The sequence below is a fragment of the Dermacentor variabilis genome, chromosome 8 (assembly GCF_050947875.1).
Source record: "Dermacentor variabilis isolate Ectoservices chromosome 8, ASM5094787v1, whole genome shotgun sequence".
In the NCBI taxonomy this organism is placed as follows: Eukaryota; Metazoa; Arthropoda; class Arachnida; order Ixodida; family Ixodidae; genus Dermacentor; species Dermacentor variabilis.
This window is the reverse complement of record NC_134575.1, coordinates 68,935,675-68,949,436: the sequence shown is the minus strand read 5'-3', so window position 1 is coordinate 68,949,436 and position 13,762 is coordinate 68,935,675. Positions and strand designations below refer to the sequence as shown.

Sequence of the window (13,762 nt, the reverse complement as noted above, 5' to 3'; positions counted from 1 at the left end):
ATTTCGGGAAAGGGTTCTTCGTAAGCTTGCGAGGACTTTGGTGCAGTCAATTTAGCATCGACACTTGGTATCCGTCCTACCTTAAGTGAGTCCGGCGGTTGTGTATTCATCCTAGGACAAAAACGTTCTTTACCCTCCCTTCAGCAACAGTTCCACTTAAAGTGAGGTTACAAGAGAAGAAGCGACAGTTTCGCCTGAAAGCTGTGGCACCGATTGCTAACATTCCATTACGTTCGATTACTAAGTAATTAACAATGATAGAATATGTGAGCGTGACTGAATTAGGATGTAGGTTGAAATAGACACGCAGAGATAGTGCTGTCTTTGTGTCTGCTTCTGCGTCGTTGTTCAGTCGCGCTTACACCGTGTATCATGGATTCAAACCAACCCCGTCAACGTGTCTTAACTAAATTAGCAAGCATGGTGTCACGTGTGAACAGGTAAACATGAATTCATCTCGCTCAGTGAGCGCGGAAATTCGCTGTGAAAACTGGTGTGAGGAATATCGGCATCAGCAAGCAAAGTTACCATCGCGCATCTTTTCTTTTTTCTTTATTGATAATGCCAGTCGTGTAGGGCCATAATAGGAGTGGAAAAATATTATGTAAAACAAGCAATGCCAACACACCTGATTAAGGCAGAGTGCGGAATGCGTATGACAAATATATGAATACAAAGTAAAGAACATGCAGCGCATATACATGAACATAAGGAAAGCAGCAAAACCAGTCAACGTCCCTTCAGGCATGTAATAATAAGAACAACATGCACAGATATTAAAAAAACATAATAAAAACGTCAGATGATTAACGCACCGCCTCTCAGCATAAATAAAAGCATCTAGATTACTCAGAAAATCGTTAATATAAACAGACTGAACTACGAAATCGGGAAGTATTTTCCATTCTTTTATCGTTCAAGGAATGAAGCTATATTTATATGTATCATTACGGGCTACTGGAGGGGGAATATACTTGTCCTGGCCTTGTCTAGAAGATTGATTAGTAGAAATTTTAAATAGCGCGCCCTATAAATTTTTATTTGGTTATCACTTCAATGCTTCAACTTATCGCTTCAACGCAAACTAAACGTCGAAAGCACAGCGCATACGAAGCTACCGGCACTACGCGCACGATGCAAGCATCGCAGATCGCTTTGAAGATAACGCCCGCGCGGGCACACGTTTTGGCGACATCACAGATCGCCTTCAAGACACACGAGCGCAGGTGACGCGTCCCTACGTCGTCCGCCATTCGTGATTCTAACGCCGCAGAAGAAGCGCGGTTGTCTCCACTCTGTACAGTGTGACGTGCCAGGAGGGCATCGAGGCCCCTAGCACCCGCCGTAGAAGAACGCTCCTCCTCCCTCGCTTGACCGCCATGCCTCGCGCGCGACAGGAGAGGGCACGTTTCCAGGCCGCGTGCTCACTTGCCACGCGAGACTCAACGCTGTCCGCCGGCTCATCCGCGCCGCTTTCACCGGCACATATAGCATACGGTGCGCGGCGACGGTTTTATCGACCTATGACTTTATACGGAACCACACGGCGATGGAGACGCCGATGGCAGAAATGCGCCTGGAGTGTCCATACATTTGCTAGCGCTACAAAAACCGTTTTGTTGCATGAACGACAAATTGGCGCCAGTGTTTGGGCAGAAACAATTCATCATTCTTTTGCGGATGGCGGCGGCGCTTTGTTCTTTTCGGATATCGTACAGAGAACAGTGATAACAGATAATAATGTTTAGGGTGCAGATACATGGGGTGGACAAGCAAGAGATCAGCGCGGTAAGAATGGGCGTTGTAGCGGTGTAAGGTGTCGTTGTGAAGCGGACACATCCTTGGTGAAAGGGCGAGATCTGGATAGTTGGGATGGTCTATACGTGCTGGAAAGATGATTGGCGGCATTGTTCGGCCGCTATATGGACGAAGTCTGTAATACAGAGAAAGAACGCTGCAGAATTATCTTGTAGTGTACGAGCAAATCTATACGGTATGGAGACAACTACTCGGCTTTCTGTTGAAGCCATCCAGCGTTGGAGAACAGCAAAAATGCGTATTCTTTCAAGCGTAGTGCCTAACGACGAATGCGACCCACGGTGTCGTTCAGCAAGGTGTGCCAGCAAAATACATTGCGTTCTGTGGCCTCCGCGAGTGCGAAGCATGCACTTTCTGTGATGTAATAATTTTGCTCCGGTGGCAACAGAAGCTGGCTTCCGTAGGAGACCACGCGGTGTAGGCCGGGTCGTTTTGCGAAAGCGGTGCCCAGGCCGTGGCCGCTCGCACCGGTGCGAATGTGCGTGCTGGCTTAGAGGTGGAAATGTACTAAAACACTTAGGTTGGTTAATATATTACCCAGCGATGAAAAGGTGTAAATTTGTTTATATCTCTTGAGATTCTCGAGTAGGCCACTATAAGGACGGGATACTTCCGCGAACCACTGAATAAAGCGGTGAAAGTTGAAACATAGAGCAAGAAAACTGCCGACGTCATTGGCAGACCGCGCAGTGGGGAACTGGCAAACAGCGCGGGCTTTGTCAAGGTGCGACTGCACGACGTCGGCGTCGACGAGGCTTTTGACGGTGCAGATTTGATGGTGCCCCAAGGGACATTTTGACGAGTTGAAGTAAAGCAAAGCTCAGTGAAGAACATGAAACACAGTGGACAGTCGAGGGCGATGGTTTTCTAAAGTAGTTGTAAAAATAGCAATATCTAACAGCCAGCAAAGGTGTTGTGGGCATGACGGCAACACCACAGTCTGAGAAACGCAACCAGCGAGTTAGCCATAGGCTGCAATGACTGCTACCGGAATAGAGACCTCTTCCCGAGATGATGAGGAAGGTTATTACCAAGTCAACAACCACAGTAGCAGCACCAGCGTCCCCCATCGTGCTTCAACAACCAAGGGAGCCACCTACTTTCCATGGAGATTCGTCGGAGGATCCGGAAACCTGGTTCGAGACTTTCCATAAGATATCGAATTTTACGACTGCACCTGTGAGGATATGTCGCGCCGCGTGTACTTTTCCTTGGAAGACGCCAAGAGGACATGGCTCGAGAACCGGGAGTCCACCCTTACTAGGTGGGGCCTATTCCGCATTAACTTTCTTATGACCTTCACGAGCATCGTCCGGAAACAAAGGGCCGAAATTCTGTTGCAAGCCCGAGTGCAGCTTCCTAACGAGAACGCTGACATTTTTACAGAAGAAATGAGCAGTATGGTGCGCCACGATGATCCGCGGTCTGATCCGGAAATACCCGAGAAGAAAGTCCGCCTACTCATGCGAGGTGATAAAGAAGAACTTCTCGGCAGAATGATATGGAGCCCCCCGAAGACTGTCGAAGAGTTCCTTCGCGAGGCACTGGAAAGACTGGAAATGCAGAACCGAAAATGTAACCACCGCCCCAAGTTTACAAACAACGCTGGATTTCAGTAACTAGCCACCGACGACCTGCGTGACATAATCAGAGCGGTTGTATCGGAGGAACTTCCGAAGTTATTCCCTTCATCACAGCTTCAAGTGGCTTCGATTGCCGAAGTCGTACGTGAATAGCTCCAACAAGCACCCGTTGTCTCTGTATCGCCGCAGCCTACGCCACAAGCGCTGACGTTCGCCGCCGTCCCCCGCCATCACGCTCGCCCTCCACGCCCACGGCAGGGTTCGGTAACGCCACAGTTTCGTCGTCCACCACCGCCGCCCCCAGCACGAAAACCCATCGGCCCGCGCAGCATTCCAAGGAAGAATGACATTTCGCGCGTCCCCGGCCACCGTCCACTTCGCTGTCATTCCGGAGAAGCCGGCGAGATCTACCGACGATGTCCTTACCATGAGAGTCGACTGTAAAGCTTCGCCGTCAACCCAATGCGCCCACAGCAAGTTGAACGCCCACGTGACATTGCCGACTACCTCGCTGCCGTTCAGTCAAGCCTTCAACGACCATCCCTTTCACCGTAACCAGTAAGCTCGGAAATCTATTTTCTTTTCCTTTTCCTTTTTCCTATTTCGTTCGATTTGTTTTCTTCGTTTGTATTTGTGTACTAAACCTTTCTAGCTTCAATGGCATACATAGCTGAAAATAATCTCTGTGCAGTGAGCATTAAGATTGAAAATCATGAAATCCTGCCGTGGGCGTTTGAGCGCTGTTCAGTGTGGTTTTCTGCTTCAAATACCGAGCTTGCCAAAATTGTGAAGCGTCTCTGAAGATCTTCACGGTCGCTTGGTCCCGTGAGGCTGAAAACGACGGAGTCATAATCAACTGTAGAGTTCTTTAGCATTTATTTATGCTCTCTTCTCCCAAGTACGGGGCGGCCTGAGACAGGAGATTAGCGCTCACTTCCGAGACAAAGAATATATCCAAACACATGGCAGTGAGAAGCACTCAGATAGATTTAAAATACCTTATAGCAAAATGGATTTACAACTCAATACTTACTTCGCCTCGATAGTTACCAGATTAAGCAGCTTAACGTGTTCTTTAATATTTTCCGACCCGGTTGCCTCCGTGCGGGCAGTACACGTCGCATCTGTGATTAATCACTGACAGGTGCTTTGTCTCGAGTAGCGTAGCTGTCTCGATTCGCTGCAGAAGAGACCTCTGCAGGTCGTGACCACATGCGGAGTGTTATTCGGAAGCACATCACGTCAGCGAAAAAACGAAACAAAGATATAAAGACGTTCTTCATACCTGCAGCAACAGGTGACACTAGGCAGACAGCTTGTATGCCCTTAGCGTGAGGGGTCAGAGGCTCTAAGGTAAGCTCGGAACTCCATTATTCCCCTTTTGCTGTTTCTTGCGAATTGTTTTCTCTCTTTGGAATTCTGAACTAGTTAAACTTTCTAACTGCGATGGTTTGGAGCACTGAATAATAACATCTGTGCAATCAGCGTTAAGGCTGAAAATCAAGAAATTCTGGCTTTCGCATTTGAGTGCTGTTCTCTATAGTTTTGTGCTTGAAATACCAAGCTTGTTGAAATTTTCCAGTGACTCTGATACATCTTCACGGTCACTTGGTCGTGTGCGCTTCAAGACAACGCATTTTAGACGATCTGTAATGTTCTTTAGCATATATATGCTCTTTTCTCCAGCGTAGCACACTGCGGCCAGAGACGGGAGATTAGCGGTCTCTTCCGAGACAAATAAACAATATATTTATACATATGGAAGTGACAAGCACTCTGACAGATTTAGAATTCTTCAGAGAAAAGTGCATTTACAACGTAATACTTACTTCCGATTGGTAGTGCCAGATTCAGCAGCTTAAACTGTTCTTCAGCGAAAAAGGAAACAAACAAACAAACAAAGGCCTTCGCCCTACCTGCAGCAGCAGGCGACACTAGGCAGACAACGGTGTGCCCTTAGCAGGAGCGGCCAGTGGCTTTAGGGTAACTTTGGACATACATTTCGTTTTTTATTTTTTCATTTTCCTGTTCATTTTGCTTTGGGATTCTGAACTCCGTTTGGAATATTGAACCAGTTACACTTTCAAGCTACGACGGTATGGAGTCCTGAAGAATCTTCTCGGTCGCTTGGTCGCACGCGGTTCAAAGCCACGGGGTCAAAACCATCTGTACAGTTCTTCAGCATTTATTTATTCTCTCTTCTCTCGCATAGCTCGGCCCGGCCAGGGACGGGAGACTAACGGTCGCTTCAGAGACAAACAATATATTGACTCATCTACTTTTTTGTCGGGCGACCACGTTTCAACGCCTAACAAATGTTATCGCACAGTGCAAGACGAGCCCTGCATGTATCGGAAGTTTCTAGAATGTTATCGATGGTTGCATGCGCTGTCTGTGACCTAACCTTGTGTAATTTGATCGCATGTGTGCGCGACGCAAACAACGTAGAACTTAGTGGAAGGAACGCGGATCCCAATGATTACTCTGGAACATTCGACGACTGATGTATAAAAGCCGTCTCGCTTGACCCGCTGATCACATTTTGAAGATCGCCGACTGTGTTCGCCGTGGTCGCCGTTCTTTAGGTGTAGCCTGTATTTGTGGGCACAGGTTCGCCTGAAAAAAGTTAATTTCGTTTTTCGTATTATTGCTACTGCGTTCTTTATACGACACTACCAGGTGACAATATATCATACGTATGGCACTGAGAAGCACTGCGATAGATTTAGAATTTACAATTCTTTTTGTACAAGATATTTAAAACCTAATATTTCCGATCGCTAGTTCCCAGATTTAGCCGCTTCTCTGATATCTTACTACACGGTTGCCTATGCGCGGGAATTGTACGTCGTGCCTGTGATGGATCACTGGCAGATGCTTCGTGTCGAGTAGCATTGCTTTCTCGTTTCGCTATACAAGAGACCTCTACAGATCGGAACCGCGCGCGAGTCGTTATTCGGATGCACATCCCGTCAGTGAAAACAGAGAGAAAAAAAATCGGGCAAGCTCGCATTTGGTCGCGCGAGGTTTGAAACAGCGAAGCTGGTCGATTAGGGGTTATTCCGGCTATTGCTAGCGTGTAGCGTGACTGCTTATAAGGTTGTAACTTGGCTGTTGCTAATTGAAAGTCCAGTGTTGCTTGGATGACTATGGGGACGTTTATCACCAGTTCCCGTATGTCGTATTGACCATAGCCATGCGCTAGTCACCGAATGTTTATGGACGGTATTCGAGGGGATACCATTTTTTCCTCCACCTCGATCAAATGCTGTAGTCCTGCTGGCTTTGTTGGATACTTGAAGCCGTCTGTCACACTGCACTACGGCACCTTCCCGCGTAAAACCGTTTCTCGACAGGTCCGATACAGCCGCATCTCGCCGTGGTTGCTGGCCTCCAGGAAGATGTCTCGCAGCACACACATGCCTTGTGCAAGTTTCTGGACATACCGAACCTTGTTGAGTGCTGATAGGTTCGAGTCAAACCACAGTCGATCACACACTCGGCAGGAGTGTCCAAACTTCAACGAGAGGAACTCACGTTCAAACCTAGCGTCGGCACCCCCGGTTGATGCGCGAGGTCGGCGTCGCTCGTACTTTTCTCGCGCACTGCAGCGTCTTGGCGTAATCGTCGATGCTTCTCAGCGATCCTGGCTCTTTCTCGACTGGCGTATCCTGGGTATTTGCGCAGTCGCCACCTGTCGTAAGTATTCATTACCTGGCGTCGTCGGAAGTATTCGTCTTCGTCATCATCAGCCTATTTTGTGCTCACTTCAGGACGAAGGCCTCGTCTGCGATCTCCAATTAACCCTGTGCTGTGCGAAACGCTTCCATCTAGCCCCTGTGAATTTCTTGATTTCATCCCCCACCTAGACTTCTGCCGATCTCGACTGCGCATCCCTTCTCTTTGCATCCTTTCTGTAAGCCTAATGATCCGCCGGTTATTTAACCTAATCATTAAAGGACCTGCACAGCTCCATTTTATTCTCCTAATCTCTATTAGCAGATCAGCTAACCCCGTTTGATCTCTGATCCCCAAACATCACTTGCTGTCTCTCAACGTTACGCCTTAGATTCTTCGGTCTATCGCTCCTTGCGCGGACCTTAACTTTTTCTGGAGCCACTTTGTGAGTCTCCACGTTCCTGCCCCATATGATAGCACTGGTAGAATGTACTGATTTACACCTTTGTATTTAATGATAATGGCAAGCTTCCAGATAGGATCTGACGATATTTGCCATAGGCGCTCCAACCCATTTTTACTCTTCTGTAAATTTCCTCCTCATGATCAGGGTCCCCTGCTAGTACCTAGGCAAATTTACTCCACCAATTCTAGAGGCTAAGTGGCAATTCTGAACATCTTCCCTTGCCAGTCTATGGATCATTTTCTTTGTCTTCTGCATAGTAATGTTCGTCTCCACTCTTACACTCTCTCTGTCTTAAGGTCCTGAATCATTTGCTGTAACTCGTCTCCAGTATTGATGAACAGGACAATATCATCTCAAAATCGAAGCTTGTTGAGGTATTCATTGTTGAGCCTTACTCCTAACCCTTTCCAGTTTAATAGTTTGAATGCTTCCTCCAAGCATGCAGTCGATAGCACTGGAAAAATTGTGTCTCCTTGTCTGAGCCCTTTCTTGAGAGGTATCTTTCTACTTTTCTTGTGGAGAATTCACGTAGCTGTGGAATCTCTGTACATAATTTCGAAGATATTTACATAAGCCTTCAGTACTCCTTCATTACGTAATGCCTTTATGGCTGCTGGGATCTCTGCTGGATCAAATGCCTCCCAATAATCTGTGAAACTAAACCGAGAGGCTGATTGTACTCTGCGAATTTCTCGATTAGCTGACTGATGACATCGAGGTGTTCACTCGTAGAATATCTTTTCCTGAAGCCAGCCTGTTCTCTTGGTTGACCTTATTCCAGTGTTGCCCTTATTCTATTGGGAATTAAGTTCGTGAATATTTTATACAATACTTGAAGTAGGCCAACGGCCTATAATGGTATGGTGTTGGGATGCTGAACACGAGGTCGCGGGAGCGAATGCCGGCCACGGCGGCCGCATTTCGATGGAGGCGAGATGCGAAAACACCCGTGTACTCAGATTTAGGTGCACGTTAAAAAACCCCAGGTGGTCAAAATTTCCGGAGTCCTCCACTACGGCGTGCCTCATAATCAGAAAGTGGTTTTGGCACGTAAAACTACATAATTAAAAAAAACGGCCTATAATGGTTCCATTCTTGAACGTTTCCCTTTTTGTGGATTAAAGCAATGTTTTCATTATTCCAGCACTTTCGCACCATTGAAGTCATGAGATAGGTCTTACAAAGGACTGCCAGAGTTTCAATTATGATTTCTCATCCATCTTTGATTATATTGACTGTTATTCCATCTTCCCATTTTCCCTGTTTCATATCTTGCAGAGCCATTCTAAAATCATGGCTAGGTATAGAAGGAGCCTCTGTAACCTGTTCAATACTACTTCGAATGGATGTATTGTGGCTGCTCCGGGTACCGTACAGATCAGCACAAGATTCTTCAGCTGCTTTTACTATATCTTCGATATTGCGGATGACATTACCCTCCTTATCTTGCAGTGCATATGCTTTGGCTTGTTTTTTGCCAAGTTTTCTTCTCACTGACCTTATGCTTCGTCCAACTTTTACTGTTTCCTCAGTCTTTCTCAAGTTATAGTTTCGAATATCCTTTATTTTCTCTTTGCTGATCAGTTTCGATAGTGCCGCGAATTCTATCTGATCTGTTCTGTTGGACACTTCCATTCATTGTCGTTTTTTACTAGGCCCTTTGTTGCTTCGGAAAGCTTGCCTACTGGCTGCCTTAGTGCTTCACCTCCCACTTCAACTGCTGCTTCTTTAGCAAGCTTAGTTACGATTTAATTTATTACCTCTATATCATCATCATTTCTCCGTTCTATGGCTCCATAGTTGCTGGAAAGCACCAGCTTGAGTTGGTCTCCTTTTACCCTTAGCGCATCTAGGGTGGCCTGTTTTTTGGCCAATTTTACTCTTTGTCTTTTCAAGTTGAGGTGAATCCTAGACCTTAATAGCTCATACACTGTACTTTGCCTTACCTAATATTTGTACAGCCTGCACTATTCTGGGATCTGCAGAAAGTATGGATTTTTTTTCATTCATTGATTCGTCATTAGGACTTTTACGGGTCCTGTTTCTGTTCCTACGCTTCCTGAAGAAAGTTTTCAGTATTCGCATCTTATTTTGTTTCCACGAATTCTGCAAGCAACTTTCCTCTAGAGTTCCTAGAATCGACGTGATAGTTGCCAATCGCTTTTTCACCAGCGTGCTTTCCCCTCTTTTGCATTGAAGCCGCGCATTACTACGGTATACTGAATTTCTACTTTTCTCATCGCCGATTCAACATCATCATAAAACTAATCTATTTATTCAACATGATGACTGGAGGTTGGAGCGTAGGCTTGTACCACCTTTATTCTATACCTCTTTTCAACTTTTATTATGGCTACTGATACCCGCTCATTAATGCTGTAAGATTCTTTAATGTGACCCGCTATGTCCTTATGGATTAGAAATTCTGCTCCATACTACTTTTTATCTGGGAGTTCTCTATTGTAGTGCGAATGGTCATTCTTCGGCAATGTATAGGCCTCACTAGTTCTAACCTCAGTAATGCCAATGATATCCCAAACAATGCTTCATAGTTCCTTAAAGAGCCCTGCTAAGCCAGCTTCACTCGAGAGACTTCGGACGCTGAATGTTGCCAGGGTCATTTTGCCAGCACCCTCTGTCGCGTCGCAGGTCTGACCGCCGGCTTAATCAGGTGCTCCGCAACTTCTGGGGTCTGAGGACCATCGCTTGATCGAATGACTCATGTATTACGACTAAATGAGGTTTAACCATTATGATCTTTTAAATAAACTAATTAAAGAAATTTTCAAATAAGAATCAATAGGCTTCATTTATGTACGGTGATAAGTACGTCCGGCTATAGTATCATAGTTCTACTTTGCACATTCGGAATCTAAATATTGGCGGCCTATGGGTCCTGTTTGAACTGTCCGCTGTCTTAATTAGATATCAATGGTCCATTCACTATACTAACCTCATAAACTGACCGCATATTGTATAACGATCTAAGGTACCGAAACTGAGGTGTATCTTGACTTTTATAACCTACGCTTAGCACAATCTGCTGCCTCAGACCACCTATTTCAGCCCGGTTTATCTTCGCTACCATGTTCGAACCGCACACTACTCTTGACACAATATTTCCCTTTATTGAGTAGGACAAACCTTCATTTGCGAAAACACTGACACAGTGGGGAAGCGCAAGGCATCGAACGTCGTCGTACTCTTCCCTCGCAAGACCCCTCACAGGCTCACTATGATAAGCGACATTAACATGTCCAGTACTCAAAAGGAGACACGGTGTGGCGGTGGACTACACGTCGCAAACGTGACGCGTCAAAAGTTCATGGCCTGCTACACCGGCCTTTTCATCGTTCTGGCACGCCTTAGTGACGTCACTTACGCGACTTCTTGCCTCACATCCATTGGTCACCACTTGCGCTCAAGCAAGGTCGTTCATGTTGTTCGTTTGAAGTGTTACCAACAACGGCAATGCGAACGGTTCTCCTTATGTATTTCGAATACGGAGGGGAATTACTACGTTATATTGAAAGATAGGTACGTGAAAGGAGATAAAGAGGTTCATCATGACTCGGAGTGCCACGCCCGTCAAACCTCGGATAACATCGGTCATCCTCGAATTTGTAGACAAATACATTTTATTGTAAAGGTATCATGAGCTCGTGACGCCAGTTCATTTGCTTCAAGCTGCATTGCCGATAACTTGTTTTAACGAATGACTGATGATCCTGGTAAGCTTTCCCTGCAGAGCGCTGACACACAAATGTGTTTATATACACTCCTTCTAATTTCCATACATTCCATATCCGTCATCTCTATTTAAGTCGCCGAAGCTACTTAAATATTGGGGCCCAGGCAAATGACATCGCATACAGTGGTATCATACAGCATCGCGTACAGCTGCATCAACGTCATACATGTACAGGAGGAAATCAACAGGCAGGAAATGCAAGAAAACCTAAGAAACCTACAAAAATACGAACAGGAGATAAATATACACATAAAGGAAATTCGTAAATTAAGACAAAAGTATTGCGAGAATTTCTGCACAAAAATTTTTCTGTACATTTCCAATGACTAAGTCAATATTTTGATTCCTACAATCCCTAGAACCAAATGTAATCTATCAGATGCAACACATTTTATTTAAAATCATCTAAATGTTTTTTTTCACCATAGCGTTTCTGGGCTTTAGATGCACTTGAAAAAGTCGCATCGCATGTGGCTCATACATAGAGCTTACTCTTAAGCATGTACGATTCGACGAACCGAATGTTTCTAGAAATATAAAATGAAAAATGATTTCGTGGATGCGCGGGACATTTAGTACGTTTTGTGAAATTTAGCATACACCATCACTGCGCGATTGCTGCCCAATATACAGATGGTGGTATTGTCACTGCGAATTCTTACGTTTCTCTTGATGCCTTTAGGATTCATATAGCGAATAAAAAGCTGTAAGTTGTTTGAAAAAGGGCATGACGTTACAAAACACCTTAATAGCTTCCTCATATATCATATATAGGTAAAATGAAGTTTAAGCAATAACAAAAATAAACACAATCACGTGATTTAAACTAACAAGAAAATCCTTGCATGGACGTTCGCATTTCCTGCTAAATGCACTAAGAGACAATACCCCTAAGGTGTGTAAATTCAAGCTTTTTAGTACAGAAACACTGAAAAACGAATAAGTTCATTGGAAAGTGCAAAGCTGTTAAACCCTCATAAACCAGAAAACGGCATTAGTACAAACGTGGGAACTAACATAACCATCAACACTAGCAAGAGCATTCGGCAGATTCAAGGAGATGTGCACGTCTATTAGTCCGGCCTTTTGAACGGAGTTATGTAATCTTCTTGACGTAAGTGACCTGGGCATTTTAGCATGTTATTTCGAATAGGCTTTCGTGGAATAGAAAGGAATTGAAGCAATAACTCAAGGTTAGGTTGAAAATAGCATCAGTAACCTCAGGTCGTATGAGTTTCAAAACTCTTGCTTCTCTCTTGTTTTACTTTGCGTTCCATTTAGACAATATAACCATTGTATCTTTTTAAAACATAGTGTGGGTCTTGCGCGTTTCCGGGATGGTCATAGGACAATGCTTCGAAGCAGAGCAAAGAGCATCTGCATTGAATACAGATTCGTCCAATTGTTTTAAGCTTGCAAGCTAGGCGATGCGAATGCGAAGTAGAGTTAGAAGGCTTACTTTTAAATCCTAAATAACGAAACATACGCAAGTTCTGCAAAAAACAAAGTTACCTATTGTTCTCGGAAGCTAATATTCTGTTTTTACATCGCAGAGTACGCACCAGCAGCTGCAACCAATTTTACCGATTCCTGGCATAAAATACGCGCCCTGTTAAGGCTGAATTTATTCGCTGCCAAACGCCAGTCATTAGCAAAGATGTACATCCGGCTCTTGGCTCCCTTTGCACTATGCGCATTCGTATTCGCCAATGACTGTAAGTATATCACACTGCTATATTTACTATTAAAATTTAAGATTCATTACGATGACAGACATGGTGCAGAATTGTCAAACGGAGGGGGCTCTCATCTTTGTTTTGAAGCATTTCGTCGTACCTACACAGTCGGGAAGGCCAGGCTGACGGACATTTATATCACATTCAAATACAATATTTCCAGGCATATACTTCTATATGAACTGAAACAAAAAATATTTGCATATTTGATAGCAACCTTATTCATTATCTGGCATCAATTTACTTGCAGTGCCTTTGAAAACTGTTTCAACATTTCGTTCGATAAACATAGCAAGGTAATATTGTAAGAGTACTACACTAATCATTGGACCAATAATTGCGCACACTATGGCGCGTTTACACAGCGCGAATTGAAGAGGACATATATAGACGCACATAGAGGAGTAGCGCTTATCTGCCTAAACTAATCATCATACGTTAATGATGGCAGGTTCCCTTGAAATAAACGAGTGACTATGTTTTCTTTTGCCCTTTTTATCTCTCGATTAGAATTCTTGGGATACTTCGTGCTCTTTCCGGCTTGCTTCTCTGTTCTCACCGTTTCAACCAACTTCGGTCAAGAGAGAGAGAGAGAGACAAAAGGGAAAGGAAAAACATAGTTTAGCCAGTGTAAGTAGCCACTGGCTACCCTGTGCTGGGGAAAGCACAAGGTAGCCGTGCCTGCCAACTTCTGCCAATGCGTATTTTATTACCTATTGGGCACATCATC

At 44.8% G+C, this 13,762-nt stretch overlaps 1 protein-coding gene across 1 annotated transcript in view; it reads left to right on the top strand.

Annotated features, from left to right (window-relative positions):
- The first annotated feature begins 4,709 nt into the window (after positions 1-4,709).
- Positions 4,710-13,762, top strand: part of LOC142591434 (japanin-like-RA2) — a 68,499-nt gene continuing 59,446 nt past the window's right edge. The window contains exons 1-2 of the mRNA XM_075703761.1: positions 4,710-4,754; positions 12,850-13,011. Coding sequence (XP_075559876.1) covers positions 12,954-13,011 — 58 coding nt within the window. The 5' untranslated portion in view covers positions 4,710-4,754; positions 12,850-12,953. The remainder of the gene's footprint in view (positions 4,755-12,849; positions 13,012-13,762) is intronic.